General features: G+C 45.3%; 1 protein-coding gene across 2 annotated transcripts in view; it reads right to left on the reverse strand.

Moving 5' to 3' along the window:
• KMT2C (lysine methyltransferase 2C) overlaps positions 1–25,021 on the reverse strand; it is a 1,555,522-nt gene that overhangs the window by 515,537 nt on the left and 1,014,964 nt on the right. For both annotated transcript variants that reach the window (XM_086941472.1, XM_086941471.1), the window contains 4 exons: positions 18,181–18,259; positions 18,005–18,068; positions 13,725–13,957; positions 2,655–4,349 (listed from right to left, as the gene is read on the reverse strand). In XM_086941472.1, the coding sequence (XP_086797598.1) occupies positions 2,655–4,349; positions 13,725–13,957; positions 18,005–18,068; positions 18,181–18,259 (2,071 nt within the window). The remainder of the gene's footprint in view (positions 1–2,654; positions 4,350–13,724; positions 13,958–18,004; positions 18,069–18,180; positions 18,260–25,021) is intronic.

Below are 25,021 nucleotides of genomic sequence, written 5' to 3' on the forward strand. Positions count from 1 at the left end.
ATTGAAGGGAAAATCAAGTAATGTAGTCTAGACGTCAGGAGAGAATCCTGCCCCAAGCAACCATGCATGCTTCCTAGTAGCCACAGACGATTCCATCGCCCGGCCTACTGAATCAGCCGTGTCCAGACCAGATTGTATCACTTGGAGGGCAGCAGCTTGGGCATCCGACAACACCTTTTAGAAATGCCCTTGAACCCCCTCTGGCAATTTCGGAACAACTTCCCTGTCTGAATCTGTGAGGGCGTGGATGTAGTGACTCAAGAGGCATGTGGTCAACTCCTCATTGAAGGGACATAAAGGCTCTAAAAGGCTCTAAATTCGAGGATAGAGAAAGGATTATGGAGCATCTACGTCCGAATATTAGACCTCAACTCCGCTGTAAGAAGAGGCAACTCCAATAGGTCCACAGCCTTTCTGATTACATAGTGATATGTGGTCATCTCCTTCGTCGGCAAACCCTTTGGTGATGAAAGCTCACTCTCAGGAGAGGTGTCAAGGCCACTAGCCTCCTGTAAACCCTCAAAATCCGGGTCAGGATCCACACTCTCTTCTTCCTCAGCCCCTCCATGTTCCTCCTGGTACTATTCTTCCTCCAACAGTCTTTGCAGCTCTCTCCAAGACCGTATCCTCGGAGCCGGCGTCGGTGGGATCAGAGTCAGAGGGAGGTCCACAGGAACAGTAGTTGAAGCTGGTTAAGGTCGAGTCGGCGCCGGTTCTGAATGAGAGCGCCAGGGATGAACCATCTAGAGGAGCATGTCCCTCCAAAGACTGCAACGGCATCGAAAATCTCAATCAGAAAAGGCCAAACTCCTGGAGCCATTGGCATAAAAGCCATAAGCGTTGCCTGGGGACAGTGAGGTGGAAAACGTCACAGGCACACCTGTAGGGTTAGCTGTTCTGGCGAACAAGCTAAACATCACATTTAAAAATGCGACGGATCTGATCCTGGAGCTGGGAAAGCAGGATATATCTGATTCGGTACCACAGGCTCTGGTGCAGATCGGGGAGGCACTAAATTCGGCTTTGGTTGCTGCGTGAGAGACCCCGGAGCCAGAGATGGAGTGGTTGACTTCAGCAACGGTGGAGACGTTAGATCTCCCAGAGCGGGTGGAGTCACTGCTCTCAGAGCCGGAGAAAGGGCCAGAGTCACTACAGGTGAAGGAATTGGAGATATTTCATCCAGTAATGACGTCTGGGACTTGGGGACACCATCTTCGAAGTAGCATCCTTCGAAGAGAGTCGCCGAGAATCATGGCGCCACTTCTTATGTTTCTTCGAAGACTTCGAAGTGTGTGGAGTCGGCGACTTCATGCGGGTCCTTGACCTCCTGCAACCCCTCTTCTGCTTCTTGGCTTTTGCCCTGAATAATTTGGCCTTCCTCTCCTTCAGCGTTTTCGGATTCATGCCCTTGCACAAAGTGCATGTCCAGATGCTGTGGTCCAACGAAGGACACCATAATCAATCATCAGTGGGGTCAGTAATGGACATCTGGCCGTCACATACCCAAATCAATGTTTTAAATAAGGATTTAATAATCCATTGATGGATGGAGTCTTAATGAAAACAAGCAAAATTGTCCAAAGTCAAAACTCGTGCGGTGTGGACTATGGTAACTCCCACAGAAGTTTCAATACCTGCATTTTTCTTGTTTTCATTAAGGCTCCATCCAACAATGGATTATTAAATACTTATTTAAAATATTGATTTGGGAATTAGAAGTTGATGTCTGGTCACTTTCCGGTCATCAAGTTTCTTCTAATCTTGGATCTGCTTGCAGGACGTTTTCAGCGTATATACAAAAACAGAACACAATCTAGTGCTCTTGATGCCTGAGTGGTGAAAAATTGGAGGAACTCACATCAGTATGCCAATGAGGTCTTCTTTTGGCTTCGATGTCACATGGAGTAGCATGTGGAGCCGTTCCATTGTGACGTCCTCCTCGATGTGGGAGAGCCGAAGAGAAAAGTCTCTGTGGAATGCAGGGCATTGGGATAATTCAGACGGTGAGGAATCCACAGGCAGATACTGTATCCATCAAAAAAGCATTACCAAAGGTAAGTAACTTGTTCTTCTGGTGATTCAGTTTCTTCTACTCGCCAGACGGCTTGCAGGAACTTATTAGTGTATATACATATTATTGAAACTAAGCACAATCTAGCTCGCTTGACGTTTGACTAGAGAACTTTCAGTTGAAATTCCAAGGATTTACATTGAAGGAGCCCTGAAAAAGTCCTATTGGAGGAAACGCATCAGGTACAGCAAAAATCCAAGAAGAAAATGATTTTTTAATGAAAGAATTAATGAATAAAGAATCTTTTTTATTGAGAAAAAGTGCATTCTGCTGTCCGATCACTGCTGTTATTAATTGTTATTAACTAAAAAAAATTGTTGGGGTGCGGGTGTTGACATTAATATGAATGTAAACACAAGCACAAACACTCACAAAATGGGGTACAGTGGGTAATGGGACAAATAACGTCATCAAGGAAGTCTGGTGGTGTACACATCACAAGGCAAAGGCCAAGTGGTTCGTTAATGACCAGAACCCCACCAAAGACTTTTTGAGCTACAAAGTAAATGTAAGTATAGGGTTTTAATTTAAAAAATGTTAAAAAAGTTTAACTAGTTTGTATAGAAAAATACACCCAACTTACCATTCGTGGCAATGGATGTTTCTTGTCAATACATTTTTTTTCTGAAGAACATTTCTTCTCGGAAAGTGAGCTATTCTCTGCTTCGCGCAATGAAACTTCAGCTAACTTTTTGTTCTTCAGTAAGTGCTTCAGCAATTCATTGCCTGACTCTCCTTTTGGAGTTAAACCATCTGGATTCTGTTCGGGACTCTGAAACGATGATGTAGAGGAGGGTGTGACTTTTCCCTCTGTCTTCACATCATGTGGATGTTCTTCCTTTGGTTCAGTGCTAAATGGGCTGCAACCGCCTTCTGTACATTCAAGTTTAATGTCACACATTTTGTTAGGCCCATCACTTTGGAGCATACCAGTGTCTACCTTCATAGACGTTTTCTGCTGTATCACTCTCTGTAGTTCATCACTGCTTGGGATATGCGATTCTAACTCTGAAGGAGGTTGACATACTGCAAGATTAGAGGTTGATGACAACAGATGCGCTGTGGACATATTTTCCTCTTGGTGCTGAGCTGGTTCACTGCAGACACTTACAGCTCGTGTAGAAGCAGAGTCTGAAATGATAGGAGTAGGTGGAGCAGTAAAGTCTGAATGTGGAGTGGATGGAGTCTTGACTGAATCCGCATCATCATCCTTTTTCTTCTTCCTTCTTTTCTTCTTCACATTTTCTTCAGGAATTATATCAGAATACAACTGAATGAGGGACTGATTTGCACCAGGGTGATTTGAAGTATGTGATGAAGTGTCTGGACCACAAAAAGGTCCATTTACATTATGTGGGGGTGTATTAGGCATACCTGGTAGGCATGGGAGTCTTGCCTGTGGAAAGTTGGTGCTGGAAATACTTACATGGGACTGCTTCACAGGACTGAAATTTGGGTTTCCTCCAGGGACAGAGGATTGGTCATGCCCATACGGGTTAGGCCCTACTCGTCCCGGCTCATTATTTTGCATGTAAGCAACAGATGGAGGAGAGTTTATAGATCCCTGGTGCATGCTTTGTTGTGGTAAACATTGGCCCATTTGCTGCTGTTGCTGAGGAGACTGCTGTAACACCCTTGAGGGTTGTAGGAAATCACAAGGTAGCTCGGAACTGAAGATCGGTATCCGAGTTAAATTTCTCTCATTTAAGTCTGATCCAATCATAGCATGTTGTTCTATTTCCAATCTTTGCTGCAAGGCCCTCTGTCTGTCTACCTCCTGCATTAGCTGAATTCTTTGCCGTTCCTGCTGCTCCCTTAAACGTTCTTTACGCTCTCGCTCCTGGAAACTTTCACTAAATGGGTTATTGTCATCAAACTCAACCCTAGGTGGTGCATTGGATGGAGCATTTGCAGATGAGACTGGGGAAGAAACTGCAGTTTCCGGGTTCGCTGGAATATGAGTCACTGGTGGCGGCATTCTTGGGACATTTGAAGGGATATGTTTTCGGGGAGAATTGTCAGGCTGCCATCCTGAAACAGATGGTATCCTACCAGGATTCACTTGTCCTGAGTTGAGAGATGAATTCTGTTGAAGCTGCTGTGCCATGGAGACATTCTGATTTATTGTTCCTGAGGTACTCTCCGATATCAGATGAGGATGAGGCTGAGGCTGAACGACTGGCACTGAAGCAACAGTTGGGATTGTACATTGCTGCTGTTGTTGCTTGATACGATATTCTTCAATCAGTTCCGCATGTTCCTTTTGCTGCTTCCTAATCTGAAATTAAAACATAATTTATTAGACATGTACAGAGGTTCTCTCAGTGACTATACATTCTAAAATAATTTAAGTACGATCCTTTGAGCAATCTACGTCTTCATCCAACCACATTTGTGAGTATACCGTGTATACAACAATATTGTAATACCCAGGCCAGTTCTACAACATACACCTGATGTGTTTTAACATGTCTTCTATGTATGACTTAAGCGAAGAACTTGCAATGAATACTTCACAGAGAGTAAAGTTTTAAAAATTCCATAACCGATAACAATCCAATACCTATAATGCCTTCAAAAGAGTTTAAGCAAAGTTCACTCGTTCAGGGATTAATTTAATGCACTAAAAGCTCGGATTTAGTCAATGCACTAAAAGGAAACTTGAGAATGAGACACTTTTTTTTTTGCAAGCATAGGGCATTTTTACTCAAGAAGCTGTCATTGAAAATCGAGGAACATTTTCAAAGTTTTAGAGGGGCCGTCTGGTGAATGATGCCACAAGAGGATCAATCCTCAGGCAGGCCTCTAACAGAAGAACATTATTAAATGCTTATTGTTGCTAAACGTTAGTGATGCAGGACTGGGAAGACACCTAGTGGCCCTTTTAACATACCAAACTAATATGGTGCTACTAATTTTAAAAAGATCATTTCAGCGCTTTAGAACAAATGCATTGTGAACGACCAGGGAAAAAGAAACAAAACAAAACTAAATGTTTCCAACAGAATGGGGCACTACCTTACAATAGCATGTGAAAAATAACCTGGTGGAGCACAAAGACTAGGTGGGTGGTTGATGATCTTGGAATAAAAGCCATGTTTGCACATATCATGTATTGGTTCAGGGGGCATGGCCTGATGCTGATGGCAGCGTTTTTTTGAGTTACTGTCTGCTGGGCCCGATCTAGAGTCATCCTGACCCCTAGACAGCAGTCTAGGGGCTCGATTCCTGAGAGAGGCCCAACATTGGCGTTCCCTGCTGGCGGACGAGCCCAGAGCTGATCGAGAGAACTGTAATCCAAGATGGCGTCATCCGGCCGGATCAGCCTGGCGCTTCGCATATGTAGAGAATCGGTAAGCAGCTGGCTTGGGACTTGGCCCTGGGCTGGCCCACATTGAGACCTGTAACCGGCGGGACTACCTAAGAAGCCAGTGAGAGGCTTGTTGACCCGGATGAGTGGCTGTAGCGCATGGAATCTGGAACTACTGGGGCCCAGGAGTCAGGCTCGGGTGATTGCCTGGAGGGGGCGTGGCTGGCGGGGTACCCTGCTTTGCTGGCCGCTCTGCTGCTGGTTGAGCTGCAACCTGGGAGGTGCCTGCTGGTGGGGTCACACAACATCCATTGTTGACATTCTGGGGAGATGGTCGAGGCGGGTGAGAATACACGCCCGGAGCCCCGCCCGAGAGGACACGGACGGTGAGACGAAGGTCGGACTCCCGGTGGCAACCGCATCCGCAACTGAGATGGGAGGAGGCCCCCCATGATCCCTGAATAGCTGACTGAGATAAACCTGGAAAAAGCAGCCAGACCTGCAAAATGGCACGTAGATATTCTATGAGGGGGTGACCTGACTGACCACCAGCGCCATTGATCAGCAGGACTAATCCCCTGGGAGCACCAAGAGCTGCATGTTAACTTGCTCAACCACCAGAGTGGGCTTTTCACCTGAGGAAGCCTGGGTCATACCGTTATTATTCCTGACTGGAATAAACACCACAGGAGGCTGCGTGGTTGGATCGGACACCGCCCATACTACCTTGGTGGCACAGAGAACTATACACCTCACACACCAGGGACCATGTGCCCAGAGCAGACAGGAGGAATCAGACGCTACCACCCCCTCTCAAGAATAGTGGAGTCTAGGGCACGGAGCCCTCCAGAATGGGTGTGGCGCCAAGGAAGGATGGGCAGACACACGTCCTGACAACTGCCACACTGAAAGAGAGGCTAGAAATTGTTGGGCAAACCATCACGAAAGAAGGATCAGGAGGAGCCGGCCCTGGCGGCAGGTGGGGGTAAGGGGGCAGCTGTGCCTGTGGTGGCGGGTTCAATAGGAGAAACCACGCTCCACGACATTCTGCAAGCCATCACTGCATTGCGGGAAGCACTAGACTTTAAAATTGACACCATTGGCACCGACCTCAACCTACTTAGGGATGACCATAAGAAATTGGAAAGCGCGTAACAGCCACGGAACGCTCCCTGGAAGAACTCCACTCTGCAGCGACAACAACCGGAAAACAACTTCTTACTTTGGCTTCCATCATTTGAACACTGGAATCAGGGCGGAAGAGACTGAAAATCGTTCACGGTCTAACATACACGTAGTGGGCCTTCCGGAGAAGAGCGAGGGCCTGGATGAGGCAAAATTTATGGAGCATTGGCTCCTGAGTGATTCTCGGGATTCTCTGGATTCTTTGTTTTAGAAAGAGAGCATCGAGTGCCTGCAAGACCCCCAAGCCCATAGGCCCTCCAAGACCGATGGTGGCGAGATTGTTGTACAATAAAGACCCAGATTGCATACTGGCGCAGGCACAGAAGAAAGATGCGCTCAGTGTGGTTAATACCACTGTGCGAATATTTCCAGATTTCTCCAGGGAAGTCCAGAAATGACTATCGTCCAACCAGGAGGTCAAGAAGAAGCTGCAGCAATGGACCCTCAAGTTTGCCATGCTCTTCCAGGCAAAACTAAGAGCAGAAGCCAGAGTGCCCGCAGGAAGTATGGGATTGGCTGGAGAGTTAATCAGGAACAGTTGCAGACGGAAAGTGGTGGCAGCAACAGCGGCGGGACTCAAGACGTGGGCAGTCACAGCAGTGCTTGGCGGCGCCCTCACAGGCCGAGGCACAGATGGGGCGAAGCCAGACGAGCCAGGCAGCTCTGGAGCTGTGGCCCCTCCAACCGAGCTCAGACTCGGATTCAGAGACTAACACATCAGAGGCCTCGAGCCTGGAACTACCCATAGTCAGCCGATGACATCTTTGCCGGCAGATCGTTCTCACACCTCGCCGCCAAGACCTGGAACACACTCCCCATCAACCCCTTTTTTATTGCAATAAATCTTTGCTGAGCAATTTCAATAACGTATGTACAATACTCTTTCTTCAGTCCAAAACTATTTTAGCAATTGTCCACAGTACTTAGATTTCAAAGTGTCCAAATTTAAGTCCAAAGTAGTAGAGTCGCCTCTATGACAACACCAAGGTATGTTGTTACAGCATCATTTCCATTTATTTTTGCTAAAATAGTTTTGGACTGAAGAAAGAGTATTGTACATACGTTATTGGAATTGCTCAGCAAAGATTTATTTAATGTTTCAACCGGAAGAATTCTTCTGGGGTTGTAAGGAAGAGTGGTGACCTTCCTTTTCTTTGCTTTGTAGCATATATTCTTTACAGGGAGTATATACTGAATGCCATAATCTTGTTGTGCGCCTATTCTATACCTGGTCATCGTATCACATTTGTTCCCTTTTTTATTGCTTTGTTCGCCCTAAGTTGGCAGGGTATACCCAGACGTGGGTCCCTTGCTCACTTTGCCACTGGATTCAAGATAGCCTGGCTGATGAGGATTATGAAACCGAAACCGGTCCCAGGATGCTTGTTTCCGGCCCAGGAAAGACATGGCTTGGCAGTTTGGGCTGGACTGTTCCCATGAGGCACAGGGTCAGACTGATTTGCACATGGCCACGTCTGAACTGGGGTGGTGGAGTGAGCTGAAGAATGATGATGGATTAAACCCAGATCAGTTGACTGGGGGTGAGTGTTTGATTTGCTCAAACGTTCCGTCCATCACCCCCTTTGGTATCGCTTTGCTCGCCTTAAGTTGGCAGGGTATGCCCAGACGTGGGTCCCTTGCTCACTTTGCCACTGGATTCAAGATAGCCTGGCTGATGAGGGTTATGAACCCGAAACCAGTCCCAGGATGCTTGTTTCCGGTCCAGGTAAGACATGGCTTGGCAGTTCGGGCTGGACTGTTTCCATGAGGCACAGGGTCAGGCTGATTTGCATATGGCCATGTCTGAACTGGGGTGGTGGAGTGAGATAAATAATGATGATGGATTAAACCCAGATCAGTTGACTGGGGGTGAGTGTTTGATTTGCTCAAAAGTTCCGTCCATCACCCCCTTTGGTACCCCCATCCTCCTACGGCAGACCCAGGACCTGTTGACCTTCAGAAGACTCCTCAAAACCTGTCTGTTCGAGCAGTAGCTGCAGTTGCAATGGGTCCAGCCTAAACGTTCAAAACCTACGCGGCTCCAACCAGACTTATTGGAGGGGCAGGTCTTTCGGGAGTCCATTAGAACGAAAACCACCCAATATTTTCTTGACAATAAAGGCACAGCAACCACCCCCTAAATAGAGTGGGATGGCTTTAATATAGTGGCAGGAGGATACTGCATAGCTGCGGCTAAGGGAGTTAGGAAAACACTGTAGCAAGATGTAAATATAGCTGAAAACCACCTGAAGAACCAGAGAGATCCAAAGACCGGGTCGCCCTGAGCTCCAACCTGACCTATTGACAGCTAAAGAGGCTGTAGCGACGCATGTAGAACGGCTGCAATGTTTTGATTATAAACACTACATAGACAAGACACATGCAGAAAGGGACAAGTCAGGCTCTTTGCTGCCTTGCCAGGGTTTACCAGTCGCAGAATTAGAAGATGGGAGGGTGTTTGGGCATATTCACAAAAAGAGATCAATGACACGTTTGCTAGCTACTACTCGCAGCTCTATATTAGCTTCCCCACTAGAAACCTGCAAGAGATACAGGAATACTTAGTAGCCCTCCAGCTACTGTGAATCACGGATGATGCTGCAGGGGACCTAGGAAGCGATATTACGACGCATAAGATGGCGGCTACCATCAAACACATGGCCTGTAGGAAAACCTTGGGTACAGATGGCCTATCGGTGGAATTTTATGCTACATACTCTGCTGAGTTGACACTGCAACTCGCAGGACTATATAAGGCAGCCAAAGAAACTGGCTGCCTCCCGGACACCACAGGGGAAGCAGTCATAGTCCCCATCTTAAAACCTAATAAACCAGCCCATGACAGAACAGCATTTTGGCCACTCTCGATGCCCAACATCTACTATATCATACTAAATTGAATTCTAGCCAATCCCCTATTACCTCACATGACGACTCATATACACCCAGACCAAGCCGGTTTTATACCCAGCTGCAGTACAGCCAGAAACAATAGGAAACTGTTGCATGTCATGGGATGGATGGGCGGACCGAGAAAATGCAGCGGTATTCGCTGTAGACATAGAAAAGGCATTTGTCAGCCTGTAATGGGAGTTTCTGTACGAGGTAATAACATGTAAGGGACTGGGTGAAGACTTTATTAGATAGACCCGACAGTTATACACAAAGCCCACAGCTAAAGTACGCACAGGACGAACTATATCATGGGGATGGCTGGTGGAGCAAGGAACCAGGCAGGGATGCCCGCTCTCCTCGCTATTATTAGCGATTGCCATGGGGCCACTCGCGATCGCAGTCAGGACGGGGTAGCATTACAGGGGACAGTGGAGTGGTGTGGCTCACTGGTTAGAGCCGGCAGACCCAGGAGCAGGAGTCGGCCTGGGACCAGGGTTCAATTCCCGACGTGGCAGGGTCGTGGACCAGGGTCAGCGGACTCGATAATTCTCGCCTCGGTGCCTATTCTAACCAGGGGTCCCACTAGGCAACTCTGGGCATTAGCTTGCCTAATCTCCACAATGGCCCCATCAACGCCGGGGATGCCTGGCTCCACCTTGGGGACTCCCAGTAGGGACCATCCCACAGGGAAAGCCAGGACGGGTTCACCAGCGGTATACCGCGCCAGGATACTCTGGTAGTAATTGTGCATGTTACAAAACAGCATATGACATAACATAACTTTACACAGTACATACAATTAATCAAATAGACATCTATGTTGACAACCTGTTACTCTTCCTGCACGAGGGGCCTGCCGGGGGCCGGCTCCCTACTGGAGGAGTTTCAATGATTTTTTTGTATAAAGGTGAGCTGGCAGAAGTCAAGGCTCTTCCTTGTGACGCCCATTGGGCAACCTCCAGCTGACCTAGCTTAACTGCAGAGGGAACCGCGCTGCCTGCCCTGCCTGGTAGACCACTCCTCCCTGGACATGTATGAGGGAAATATAGACCAAGCACTGATGGGTTTGTGGAAGTCCATAGCCTTTGGGTGGACACTGCTGCTCTCAGTGATTAGCAGGATCACACTTCCCAAAATGGTGGCACTGCCCTGCCTATTATACTATTTTAACACTCTTCCCCTTTGGATCCCAGCAATACTCTTCAAGGAACTAGGGTCACTGATCCGGACTTTTATATGGGGGGTGGGGCAATGCAGAGTGGTGCTCACAACACAACAACCAGTAAGGGAGGGCAGACCAGCAGTCCCCGACTGAGACCTATTACACGGCAGGGCAGATACAATAGCCGGTCAGCGACGTCATGCAAAGACGAAAACCTGATGGCGACCCACTCGTGCTTACTGATCTCTTAAGGGTACACCTTGGGATAGCGATGGCGCCCCAGGGCAGCGCGCACAAATTTAAAGTATAATCTCGGTGCTGGCGCAAGCTTTACAGAAAATGAAGGTCATGGTCCCATACTCCCCGGCCATACCGCTGGACATGCTGAGGTCACTGCTGCACGGTGGTATCTGGTGGGACATGGAAGCGTGGACAGAGGCTGAAATGACACAGATGTGGGATCTGTATAAGAACACAGAGTTGCTCCGCTTTGAGGAGTTACGAGCAGAATTCAACCAGCCCGCAGTCATTTCCTGGTGCATAGATAGATCACTTCTGACGTTCATAAGCATTGGCAGATGGGTGCTGTGGAGACCCCTCCTCAACAGAGCTGCTACTATATGGTCCTATCAGCAGGCCATGTTAAGGAAGTATCCTACCTGTAAAAAGCTCTACAGGCAGATCAGCATAGCCCGTTGGAAAGATGGAGTCCAATGGGAGACAGATTCGGGGGCTTCCAATCCCACCGAAGGAGTGGGATAGTAACTTGGCCGGAGTACTCAGAGTATCCAGGAATGCACTCTTTAAACTTATTAACTATTATGTACTCCATAGATCCTATCTGACTTCAGAGAGGGTACACAGATACTCCCAGGTGGAGGAAGCAGCCTGCCCCAGAAGAAAGGGTGCACATTCTCCAAATGTTCTGGACCTGCCCGGGACTGCTGGAGTTCTGGGAGGAGGTCTTGCATCTACTAAAAGAACTACTTGAAAAAGAGCTCCCCCACATCCTGACCCATTGCCTAGACCGGATGGTTCTCCCACACCTCCAAGTCCAAACTGACTAGCAAATTCCAAGACCTAGCACTTATCCTAGTCAAGCGCGAAACAGATAGTAACTTGCAAACAGCAGGAGGTCCTAGATTGGCCACATGGAAGAACGAGCTGCGAGGGACGAATCCTAACAAGAGACCCAGAGAGGTCTGAGAGACATGGAAATGGCAAAAGCCTGGTAGGCCCATGTGGATGCCTTATCTCACCCTGATACAGATATCCCAGAGGGAACCTCTGTGAGTGAATAACAAGCGCTCCTTGCTTACATAGGGTCATGATATTGCGGCATCTCGCATCATAACCGATAGATTACTAGAGAGATTTTGGCGATTCCTAGCCCCTTCCCCATACCCAACAGAGACTGGCCACACCCAACAAGCACACAATACATACTAATTACAGATGACTGACTCATAAGGGGGGTGGGGGGGAGTAGGATATAGTTCAGTGAAGAATTAACAATGAAATCTCAAGTTATGCAGAAGAAGTATGCAAATGTGATGTAAACTTGACATGGCTAGACACCAGCCATGGTGTGTATGCAACAAAGGTAATAAAATCTGTTTTACAAAAATAAAATCATGTATTGGTTCACAGTTGGCATTTCTACCAGAAAACGCTTAAATAAAGAGCACAGAAGAACAGTCTGGGTGGTTACACAGATAGAGAATGTTATATAGAAAGAAATTGTGATTGCTAGCCTTTTCTAAACGGACACTGAGATAAGGATACACATGAAGATTCGGAGCCACTCTTAAGAAGGGAGAGTTAAGGAAACAGTGGTGGCGAGTTTCTTGAGATACCCATTTCAAGAAGGTGGTTTTTCAAAGCAGTTTTGAACTGAAATTGAAGTGATGACCCATGTGCTTAACACATTCCAGCATAGAGGAACATGGAGACTCAAGGATAAAAACAAAGTGGGCCACTGGGTTTGGGTGAAACTAGCATGTTTTTCCTGGCCAATTGTAAAGTTTGTGATATAGCCGATTAAGAAAATTTGCAATTTACAATGAGCTCTGTACATAGCAGCTTGCTGGTAGTGGGAACTGAGTGTTTCGAGAGTTTGAATAGGGTGCGGGTAGCAGAACTGGTTGCTTTGTAAAAGACAGACAAAGCAAGCTGGAGTAGGACAGCCAGGTAGCTGTTGGACTAGGAAGTTTTATTCATGCAATTAGTGATTTAGCTGTGTCTAATGGGAACCATGAACTAAAGTTAGGTATTCATCATGTAGAATCTAGCAGCAGTGTAGGACCTAGCTCTTCATGACATACTTTAAAACTGAAGGCAACACATTGACTTCAGGCTGAGAAAGACAGCATGAGTCTCTGAGACATGAACAAGGTAGGTGTGATAGTCTACTAGGAGTTGATGTACCTGGAAAATAAAGTACTCCTATCACTGAGTAAACATGACTGTGGTGAGCCATCAAGAGTCATATTGCAGTTAGACAATCTTACATCTGGAACCCAAAGTGTGGAATTAAGGCAAAAAATGAGAAGATTATTTGGGTGTTATCTGCATAGAGCTGGTAGGGGAATCCATACCAGGAGATGTTGATTTCAAGGTTGGTGAGACATGGACCCAGGATAAGGACTATGAATAGACAGAAGTGTAGGAACGGTTCAGAGGAGAGCACCAGCAGATTGAGTAGGATCAGTCAGAAAGGCAGCTGTCAACTCCTATTAAAGCAATATACTTTGGTTTGTGATAGCTTCAGCTTGGAGATTCGAATCGTGAAAGAGCTATATCACAACATAAGGAATAATAAACAATCTCACAGCAAACGAGAACGTAGTCAAAACATTTGAAATAATATTACTATTGCCATTAAGAAGACTGACTTCTGATCATTTCATAAAAAGCAAGCTTTGGGTGTTGGACAGGGCAATCTGTGTTATGGGATCCATGACTGACAACACCAGGATTTAAAAGTGAACTTATGCCAATGTTTACAAGAAAATACAATATTACTTTTAAAATATGGTACGGAATGCATTATGGTAATATACGGTGGTGAACACATAAGCATGCAATTGTCATTCAATTACCTGCTCTAGCTGTTTTTGAACCATGGTCTGCTGTTCAATAACATGCTTTAGTTGTTCTGCATCCTCCTCTGGAAGCTCCCGACCAGCTTTTTTGGCTGTACGCTGCTTAGCGGAAAGGGCTTTTTTGGATTTTCTGTGAGCTCCAATTTGCTCTTCCAGGAACTTCTGCTGCATTTGAAGCAGCTGCTGCGTTTCCTGAAGCCATTCCTCATACTGTTTTTTCTGTGAATCATCTGTGGGAAACACATCCGAAGGCAAACAGTGTATTTTAACAAAGGTCTGCAGATTCTGCTCTGTGAAACGTTATTATTGGCTTGCATAAGCTACCAGCTCAGAGTTTAATGCACTTAGGGTATTTACCGAAAAAAATATAACTTGGCACAGCAAAAAATACCCCAAATGAGAAGCAGCTTAAAAAGAGATTACATAAGTCTCGAAGGACCACATTAAGCTTACAGAGAGAAGCAGGAAATGTGAAATATGGTAATTTACGTTACAATCCCTCTAAGAAAGGAACATCTGGAATACTGGAAGGAAGAATGAAAAAGCCTAGTACATTTTTCTTTCCATAGCATATTTCTGCAAATGCTCTTTTAAGAGAAGAATGAGTAAAGCTAAATTTACTAGATTAATCCAAAATGAATTTACCACTGCCTCACGTCAAAACCTTCACACCAACTACTCTAATGTTTGTGCCTACACTGTTTTGATAGAGATTATTTTAGTAAACCCTAACACTTCCATCTTATCTATTTTCTGGGAGAGGGTGACAGAAGGGAAAAGTTTAAAAGACCTTACTGCTTTACAGGATCTCAAGTTGTCAATTGATGGAGAAAACGCTGCTAGAGTAAACAGCAGGATACAATCATGTTTCAGCAGCAGTTCAATAAACGAAACTATCTCGTTGGATTATGACAACACAAACGGGTAAGGGAGATGCATTGGGGATTCGCTCCTTAGCGAGTTACTATCTGGTAAATTTCCCTTTCACCTTTCATGCCGGATGCCTCTGTCATGATCATGTGTTAACTTGGGAGGTCTGGCAGGGAGCTGGAAGTTTCAATTAAAGGCCTGGGTTTCGCACTTCCGTAGTGCACATGCGTGGTAATCTCCAACTGCAGTTCGCTCTTCTGTGTTCCAGAGTGTGCAGGATTTAATTTAAGCTTGACTGAAAAAGTAGGGCATTTCGAACAACGCACATTATCTCTACAAGCCGATGCTGATGGGGGCTAATTTGCACTAGCTTTCCAGGGACAGCCTAGTCTGTCCTTTGCTGGCATTAGGTGTGAAAGAGGTGTAAAAACTGCTCCTAGAGCAGAGACAATGGCCCAGGAGTGGGGAGGTGTTTTCTTCCTCTGGCAGGAAGACCAGTTAGGGGCGCTCAGGAGCTTAATTAACTTGATCAATACAATAAAAAACAATTTATAGTGCGCACAGCTGCCTCCGAAGAGGCGTCCTGATGCTAGCTGCATAGGTCAGTAAGAAGAGAATCAGACTGCAGCGTTAAAAGAAAAGTCTTCAGATTAAAAAAAAAAAAAAATCTCTTCCGAGGAAGCAAGCCGAAGGTTAATTGGAAAGGAATCCAAGAGCTTCGCAGTAGGGAACGCCAGAGGTTTTCCCACCTCTTCTTGCTTTACGCACCTGAGGAGTCTAAGGCAGTCTTTGACTGCTAGATTTCATAGATCTGGATTGAGATTAGGCCTTAATTCTGCAGCTAGTGAAGATGTTGAAAATGGGACGTTACGGGTTGAAAAGCAAGAATTTCCAAGGTCAGTCTAGCAGCAGCATTTTCCACAATCTGCAGACGACGCAGTAAGTAAGACGGTAAGCCCAGATAAAGACTGTTAGCATAGTTCAGTTCTGATGTCACTTAAGAGTGAATTTATCTTATGCTTCTCCTTGGGCAGAAGATGCAACCATCTCCTTAGGGATTTAATAGTGGCAAAAAAGCTGCCGATACAGTTTCCACTTGAGGAGCAAAGGAAAGATCAGTGCCAAAAAGGATTCCAAGTTTCCTGGAAGTTGATGCAGGGGAAGGAGGAACCCTGAGCTCCTAAGGCCACTAATTGCATGAGTCATGCTGGCACAAAGTACCAAAAAAGAGGACATCTGTTTTATCAGAGTTAAGCCTGAGGTAATTGTTATTCATCCAATCTCCAACAGACTTTAAGCCCATTTTAGGTTAGGGAGTACTCAGAAGTTTCCCCATTCACTGGAGGGTAACTCTATATAAAGCTGGACCCTCACCCCAGCCTTTGTTGGAACACCTTCTGGGTCTGCAGAAGAACAGAAGAGGACACCTTCAGCTTTCTGCAACCTGAGAGAAACTCCTACAGACTGAACCAGCTCTGGCTAAAACCGAGAACAGAAAAAAGTGGAGTCATCTGGCTGACCTCCTGTGCAACTACAGCAACATAAAAAGCTTCAATAGGCCATTTCCCTACAATTACCAGCTGACCAGACAACTGGAACTTGGATTGGAATAATTTTCTGGTTGCCTCAGTCTTGTACACTGGGTCTCTAGTTGCCTCATCTTGAGATCCTGGAGGGCTTACAAGTGTACTCTTGAGGTTGCTTGGGCACAAGAAAAAATGTTGGAAACTTGTGCTCCAGAGTCAAGTGGACTTACCGCGAAAAAGATCCAAAGGCAATTCCACTACATCAGAGGAGACATTGTCATAGCACACTATCTTGAAAAAAGTTTTCAGGTTAAGATAATGCAACAAAACGTTTGAGCTTTTTTCCAGATCCACATCAAAGGGGCGGAAACAAAGGAGCTGATGTACTCGCACAGGTGGCATCCAAATTCAGCGCTATCTTGGTGAGTCATCGGTAATTATAAGTACCCATCAGAAATAAGTATTTTGGTAAACTCATATTATTTTCCTACAGATGAGAGGAAAGTATCATATGAAACAAGCGTGCAGTCCTGAAGGGAAAAAAGAAGTAAGGCTCTAGGATCTTCTCACAGGTCACAGAATATCCTCCTTAGGATGCACAAGCCCTAACCCACCAAGGAGGCTCGCTTGATCATTGGGCCATGCTCCTCGTTGGGCGGACACTGGAATGGGGCTCTTTGCTGGAGATGTTTTAATGTTTCATTTGTGTGACAGAGTGCACTTGCCTAGCGTGTGCTTCTGCACAGAAAACTGAGACTGTGCCAGATTTATACAATCACGTGATGTCTCCTGCAGAGGTGTAAAATTATCGGAGGTTAAAGACCGGGGGTTTTAAACCGCTGATTTATTTCTAACTGCTGGGGGTGAACAGACTGATTATTTGGAGGTGGCCTAAGCAATTAGAAGGTGAGAATAATTTGCTACTGGGCATGCCAGAGAGGGGGTACATAAGCAAGTCTGTTGAGGGATACTTTTTTGAGGACGCTCTAATTTTATGTGGTGCGCAATCAGTACACCCCCTCAGAGCCTTTTCAATCAATCAATCAAAGACATTTATAGAGCGCACTACTTACCCGGAGGGTCTCAAGGCGCTTGGGGGGGGGGGGGGCGGGGGGTTGCTGCTACTGCTCGAACAGCCAGGTCTTGAGCTTCTTCCTGAAGGAGAGGTGGTCTTGGGTCAGGCGCAGGGAGGGAGGGAGGGAGGGAGGGAGTTCCAGGTCTTGGCGGCCAGGTAGGAGAAGGACCTTCCTCCTGTCGTCGTTCTTCGGATGCGGGGGACGTCGGCGAGGGCGTGACTGGCTGATCGGAGGTGGCGTTTGGGAATGTAGAAGTTGATGCGGTTGTTGAGGTAGCTCGGGCCTTGATCGTGTAGGGCTTTGTGCGCGTGGGTGAGGAGGCGGAAGGTGATTCTTTTGTTGACGGGGAGCCAATGCAGGTTTCTCAGATGTCCAGAGATGTGGCTGTTTCGTGGGATGTCGAGGATGAGTCTGGCTGAGGCGTTCTGGATCCGCTGGAGTCTCTTCTGGAGCTTGGCGGTGGTTCCGGCGTAGAGGGCGTTGCCGTAGTCCAGTCGGCTGGTGACGAGGGCCTGGGTGACCGTCTTCCTGGTCTCGGTGGGGGTCCACCGGAAGATCTTCCGTAGCATGCGCAGGATGTTGAAGCACGACGAGGAGACGGCGTTTATACATGTGTCTGCGTAAACTGGGATACAGAAGGACTCAAACAAGTATATGCAGTCATTCCAGGTTTACAGAAATGCCCAGGAGTACATAAAAGATTGCAATGCCCCAGAGTACCCCATGGGAACTTCTATGGCCTAAGATCTTCATTTTCCCATTGACTAACAATTAAAATAGCAAAACAGTTTATTAGGTTACTTACTGACAAAGCCAGGTCCAAAGTCTGGAGGATTAGGTCGAATCATTTGAGGCGTTATACCTCCTTCCTAACAAAACAAAATAAAACATGTATCCATGTTCACTTTCATGTTAAAGACTGCATTAAAGTCAAAATACAGTACATTTTTCTAAAACATTTACAACTTCAGACTGCATTACCTGTCCAATTCCATGCTGCAGTAGATTTGGTCCTTCAATACTTTGTGCTCCAGACATCTGTTGGTTTATGAACGGAAATCTGTTTAAATCGATAAAGTCAATTAATAAAGTTACATTCTAAATCAGAAACAAGAATTGCTATATCTTAACAACCCTCATTAATAGCATATATATAAACAAAAGTAATTGATTTCCAATTGGGGAACATTCCAAGTGCTCACATCGCTTTTCTTTTGTACTTCCAGAATATCAAGTACACCAAACGAGAACAATATTCAGCACATACTTTGAGTGCGCACTAACTGAGATCTTATTTGTGAAGGTATTTATTACCCAGAATCTAAAGGTCCCGATAACCCTAAGAAGACACACTCATAAACATTGCATACTTGCCCTAAAGATAGGACTATATATCTCCAAATGAGGTGCATATAAAGGTGACGGGTGGAACGCTTGGATTAATCCAAACCAATGGGCTGCATTCTAGTCCATAATCCTTTAGCCCACTATGTCAACTCAGACAGGAACCGGCCATATGCAAATCAGTCTTGATCTTACTCAAATATGAACAGTCCAACAAGTGCCAGGTCAGGACCCCCTTGAAAGGGTACACATGCAATCCAAGACCGATTTTGGCTTAATCAGCACTATTCAGTCCGGTGCAGCTTGTGTGCAATAGCACAGTGAGCACAAGACCTACATCTGAGAATACCTATCACATATAGGGCGCCACACTGAGGTATACATATATCTAGAATCTTGCCAAACACATTAACTTTTTGTCCCAAAAAATTCTCTCACCTAAAATCTGTTATTCAGAATATGAATGCAACTGTTATATACGAGACTGGAGCTAGTACATGTCCAATTTTAAACATTGACTTCCAAAACTATTCTTACTTCAAGTTAGCAGGAATTAAGCTAATTTAAAAAAAATCTTTTAATGTCCGAGAAAGAAAGAACATTAGATATCCTAGCAGCTTCATGAAGAGAGGCTGGGAAGAGTCCTCATGGCTCTCTTGCACTGGAAAGGATGGCATCTCTTCTGATTATGTGTGCATGTGCACTTAAAAAAAAGTGTACATTCAGTGCCGCCTGGGGGCTTCATGGACAATACTTAGGTTGGTTTATTTACCTTTTTAGGTCTCACCTAGGCACCACTTGTGCTGTCTCTGCGAGACATGCTGTATTCAGGATAGGGAATAAAGCTCCACCCACTATCCATCTATCTTTTTAATTGGCTCCTGTCCTTTGTAAATGGTGGCTTTTCATTGGTCAATAGGCTTAGTAGTCCCTCCTTAGTATTGCCTTGTCTCTTCTTGTAACCTCCCATGAGGACACCCCATGTATAATGCCAATAATTCCAACTTTGCAGACATGCAGTGCTGGTGCCTTGCTCAGTAGGGACCTCAAGGAGCAACTTGCGGTACTGCACCTAGACATGCAGTGCTGGTAGCTTTCTCACAAGGGACCTCTAGGAGCAGCTTGCGGTGCTGCACCTAGACAGGCAGTGCTGGTGCCTTTCTCACTAGAGACCTCTAGGAGCAGCCTGCAGTACTGCAACAAGACCTGCAGGGGCTGGTGCTTTGCTCACTAGGGACCTCTAGGAGCAGCTTATGGTACTGCACCTAGACATGCACTGCTGGTGCCTTGCTTTAGGAGCAGCTTGCGGTACTGTACTGAGACATACAATGCTGGTTCCTGGCTTACTACGCAAGCATTTGCAATTGACTAGGTCTCGCATTACTCGTATGATCTATTGGTGTTGCATTATTTGCAACACCAATACCTCAAACTATTAGTAATGAGAGACCTATTGCATTGCAAATGCTTGTTTTGTTTAGGCATCCTTGCATGACTAAATCATGTCTTCAGATTACAGAAATTCAAAGTCAATAGTCTAGTCTCTTTGTGCGAGTAGGAAACGTTTTTGTGATATAAATTACAACAAAAAGGTTTCTATATCAGTTCTAAGTACATGTGAATGCTAGGTAGCACACAGTTTTCTTTGAAGATTGTGTTTTTTAAACTTTTCTTTTTGCATGTTTATGGAGATTACATTCGAGTCTGCACATTTTGCCTTTCTTCCTCTTATTTTTGTGGCATATGGTGTCAATAAAAACACAGAAACACACACAATCTTGCCAATGCCAAATTTATGAGCTTTGCAAATGCTTCTAAGTTAGGGTTAGTTTCTGTTGCACACAAATAGGATTTCCCCTTACAGATAACATGCTGTACCTGTTTAAGGTATTAGTGATGTGCCCCAGAAAGGTTCTAGCAAGTGATGTTTACGGTATTAGAGTTTAACATTCTTAGACACCTTGAATGAATTCAAATACGACAACGGAGTGATTTCCAACTAACCAAATCCAGATTTGTACTAAAGGGAGTTTTAAGAGTTAATGTTGTTCCATAATTTTCCACTGCAAAGTGTTATTGGTACTGGGTTACTTACTGTGCATACTTAATGTAAAACATGCATTTTAGTGTATAATTTGACAAGTTGTCCAATTTCATGCATTATACAGTGCCCTGTACTGAAAACCCAATACCTGTTTAAAGTGGTAGAGTCTTGCTGATCCCACAGAAAGGTGGGGAGAAAGTAATAGGGGAAAATGATATGAGATTCAGCATTGCTAGGACACACCAAACCATTATGATATTTACCATGTTCTATACATAGCGTCTCTTTCCCTCATAATATGTTTCACCAATGTGGAAGGGAAATGCTGGGTGACAAAGGCCTTGGGAAGGAGAAGCAGCTCCGAGGGATTTGAAAAAGACACTGCATGGTACTAGACTGCCCAGTTTTCTCTTTTTTACTTTGTCCCTCTTTCATGATGGGGCATGTGTACATGTTCTCTGTAGTGTTTAGACACAGACGAGTACCACCGGGAAGACTGATGTATATTGCATTGTAAAATAGCAGACCTGACTACATTCAAGTTAGTCTACGCCAACTAGTGGAGTTAGAGAGATGTGTTCACAGCAGGTAGATTTAAGAGACTTGGCTATATTCCATTTACTTATAGACAAACCTATTCCAAGAGTCTAAACATCTCTAACTGGTACAAGGGGACAGGAAAGCAGACAAAACAGGACCCATATGGATGCATGGATCATCTATACTTGCTTGAAATTATTGCGCATCAGATTAAAAAACAAGGCAGATTTGGTGATAAAAATATTGTGGCCACTGCATAAGCTGCAATGCCTGTCTACGTAAACACCGAGACAATTACTCTCTAGCCAGCAGCATAAAATCAGTAATTTTTTCCACCAAAGAAAAATCTGCAAAAAAACAAATGCCACTCACTGCCAATTTTATAGTGCATCCAGTCATTAAGATAAGGCTTTGTTTTTCCTGGGCCTTATCGGAGTATTTAGTAGGAATATTAGATTTTTGGAAGGGGACTTGGTGAGGTTGAAGAGGGTATTAACCGTTGTCAGGAATGCATCCCTAGTTCTTCAGTGGAAAGAAAGAGGCAAATTGAGTTGTTACAAACCTGCTCTGCAATTCACTAACACATCCAGCTGATGTGTTAGCGATCAAAAAGATTATCTTAAAAGTGAGGAGCCTTAAGGGGCAACCGTGCAACAGTTCAAACGGGGAACACATAAGAGATTTGAGAACAAGGTTAATATCCCAATAGGGTATAATAAAGGGAGTAGGAGGAAACTTGTTAGTGAACCACTTTAAAAATCTGGCGAACAAGGAAAGGCTGATCAGGACGTCAGACCAGCAAGAGGGTGAGTCACAGAAAATCAGATAAACAGGCCTGAAGGAGTCTGTGGCATTTTCAGTACACCATGTGACAAATTTGCCCCATCTGCCTGACTAGACTGTTTTGGTGGAGTGCCATTGTGAGCACAGTATAATATCCACCATTTTGGGGGGGGGGTTTGTAGGGTAAAATAATTCACAGTGCCCTGCTCAATCTCGGGACATATAGGTGTGGACTCTGGAGGTTGGCGGTGCAGAACCTGCCCCTTGGACTGTAAGAGGACGTTTACCCTTTGACGGCAGAGGAACAGAGGGCACAGGTAAAGGTGAATGAGGTCTGGAGATCACACCCTTCATGTGCAGTCCGGGGCAATCAGGATTACATGGGCCCAGTCAGGATGAATCTTCCTCAAAACATGAAGAATCAAGGGTAAGGGAGGAAATGTGTAATGAAGCGGAAAGTTCCATCTGAAGCCAAACATGTCCCCTAATTCTCCCCGCATCAGATACTGGAGAGCACAGAATTTTGGGTAGTAAGTGCTCTCTGGAGTGGGAAACAGGTCTACCTGGGGAGTCTTACATATTTGGAAAATGACTTGACTACCTATGGATAAAGTTGCCACTTATGGTCAGCAAGATAATGCCAGCTCAGACTGTCACACATTGAGCACTCCGGCGAGGTGGTTTGCTACTAAGCCAATTTGATGGACTTGAGCCCAGGACCAGAGTCACAGAGTTTCTCGGCAGAGGAGATGCAACCCTAGAGTCCCTTGCTTGTTGATGTATCAAACTTTGGTCATAGTGTCAGTCAAGATCACAACAGACTGACCGTGAATAGAAGTGAGGAAGGCCTTGAGAACCATAAGTATTATCAACAATTCCAACACATAGATGTACAATATTTGTTCTTCTGGAGAACGAAGATCTCTGATCTCCAGTTACTCCAGATGGGACCCCAACCCTAGGTTGGAGGCCTCCATAATCACTGTTGACACCAGAGGGAGAGGGTGAAAAGAAGGTACACCACCACTATAGGTCCTCTGGAGAGTGAGTGGAGATTTTGATATAGTTGTTGGAATCCCAGTGGTGTAGGAACCATTGTTTGCGGAGGCACCACTGGAGTGACGTCATGTGCCAGCGTGCATGTCTGGCCAACCCCACTCGACCCCGCTATCGCATTAGCAATTCCAATTGGCTATAAAATAATTCGGCTAGACCGCCCCACGAAAATAGGAGGAGGGATTGCGATTATTCATAAACAGGAAGTTATCTGTACCACAGTAGCAGAACTAAGCACTCCTGACATTGAACTACTTATTTTCAAAATTGCTCTCTCCCCATAACAAACCAGAATGGGTGCTCTAGTGTACCGCCCACCAGGACCCAGCACGAACTTCTCAAATATTTTACTTGAGAATCTTGCACCCTATGTTTATAATGACAGAGACTTTTTACTAGTTGGAGATTTTAACATACACAGTGAACAGAAAGACTGTAAAGAAGCACAATCTATTCTAAACAACCTCTCTCTACTAGGGCTAACACAACGAAACGTGGGCCCAACACACCAGGCTGGGCACACCCTAGATCTAATATTAGCTAATTTCCCTACAGACACCTGTTCTCCTCCCATTCAAGTCAGCTGGACTGACCACTTTATCATTGAGTTTTACACCCCTTACCCCAAACCTACTCCTCATGGGCCGATTTATCTTCCTAGCGAACGACGTCAATGGCATAAAGTCAATGAAACTATATTTTTAGATTAATTCATCGAACCCTCTTTTACCATGTCGCAAAATATCGAAAATGCCCTTAATAAATTTGAAAGAGCCTCAAAGACTGTCATAGACATTATAGCCCCTCTAAAAAAATGTAGACCTCGGCCAGCTCATAAACAAGAAATATGGTTTTCTGACAACCTTAGGACATTAAAACAAACAGCTAGGAAGTTAGAGAAAAAATGGAGAATATCCCACTAAGCACCGACAGAAGTCTTTATTGGGACTCACTAACCATTTATCACAAAGCTATCCGTACTGCCCGGAAAACCCACATAACTTCCCTTATCACAGCCGCAGACAATTCCCCTAGGGTTCTGTACCAAGTACTACAATCTTTTGTCAAACCGACAGCAAGTGAAAGTCCTGACACTTCATCACAAACGCTTTGTGATGAGATATCCCAATTCTTCTCAAATAAAATAGACTCTATCTACGAGAAAATAATTAACTCTAATAACACCATGACCAGCGATGCAGGTCTTGCTTCTCACGAAACAGAATATAATCAAAACTCTCACACTTTAGATATCTTTCCCCTTATCACCCCAAAGGAGCTGTCAGCACTCACTATGCAGATCAAAAGTGGCAGCCCTGACGATATTATTTCAGCCAGACTCATGCCCATTTTACTGGAAGCCCTATGTCCTACGATTGAAAAACTTGTCAATCTGTCACTTAGTACAGGCTCTGTCCGAGACAATGGAAACAGGCGCTAGTTAGGCCTATTAGGAAAAACACTGCTACTCCGTGGACCGAATTAGCAAACCTCAGGCCCATCTCCCTGCTTCCATTTTTGGGTAAGCTTACAGAGAAATATGTAAATCAACACTTATCCAACTATGTTGAAATTACCGGCGGCCTAGACCATTCTCAATCTGGTTTTAGGCCGAAACACAGCACAGAGTCCACCCTCCTGTCTGTTACTGATGATTTACACATGTTTCAGGACAAAGGCTACTCTGTGATCCTAGTGTTACTAGATCTGTCTGCAGCATTCGACACCGTGTCACATAACATCCTTGTTGACCGGTTGTTGAACGTAGGAGTTAAGAACAAAGCCCTTGACTGGCTAAGGAGTTTCTTAACCGATCGCACCCAGACTGTCACCATGGGTGCATATCGATCAGCGGAGGTAGAGATTTCTAAAGGGGTGCCACAGGGCTCTTGTCTGAGCCCAACACTCTTTAACATCTATGTGGCACCCCTGGCAAGAGTGATGCGCAAATTTGGTTTCATCCCCGTGTCATACGCGGATGACACGCAGCTCCTCTTCCCCTTTAAAACTCTCACCGCTGAATTAAGGAACTCCTTGTCTGCAGGCATGAAGGCC

This window comes from Lissotriton vulgaris, chromosome 10 (genome assembly GCF_964263255.1).
Source record: "Lissotriton vulgaris chromosome 10, aLisVul1.2, whole genome shotgun sequence".
In the NCBI taxonomy this organism is placed as follows: domain Eukaryota; kingdom Metazoa; phylum Chordata; class Amphibia; order Caudata; family Salamandridae; genus Lissotriton; species Lissotriton vulgaris.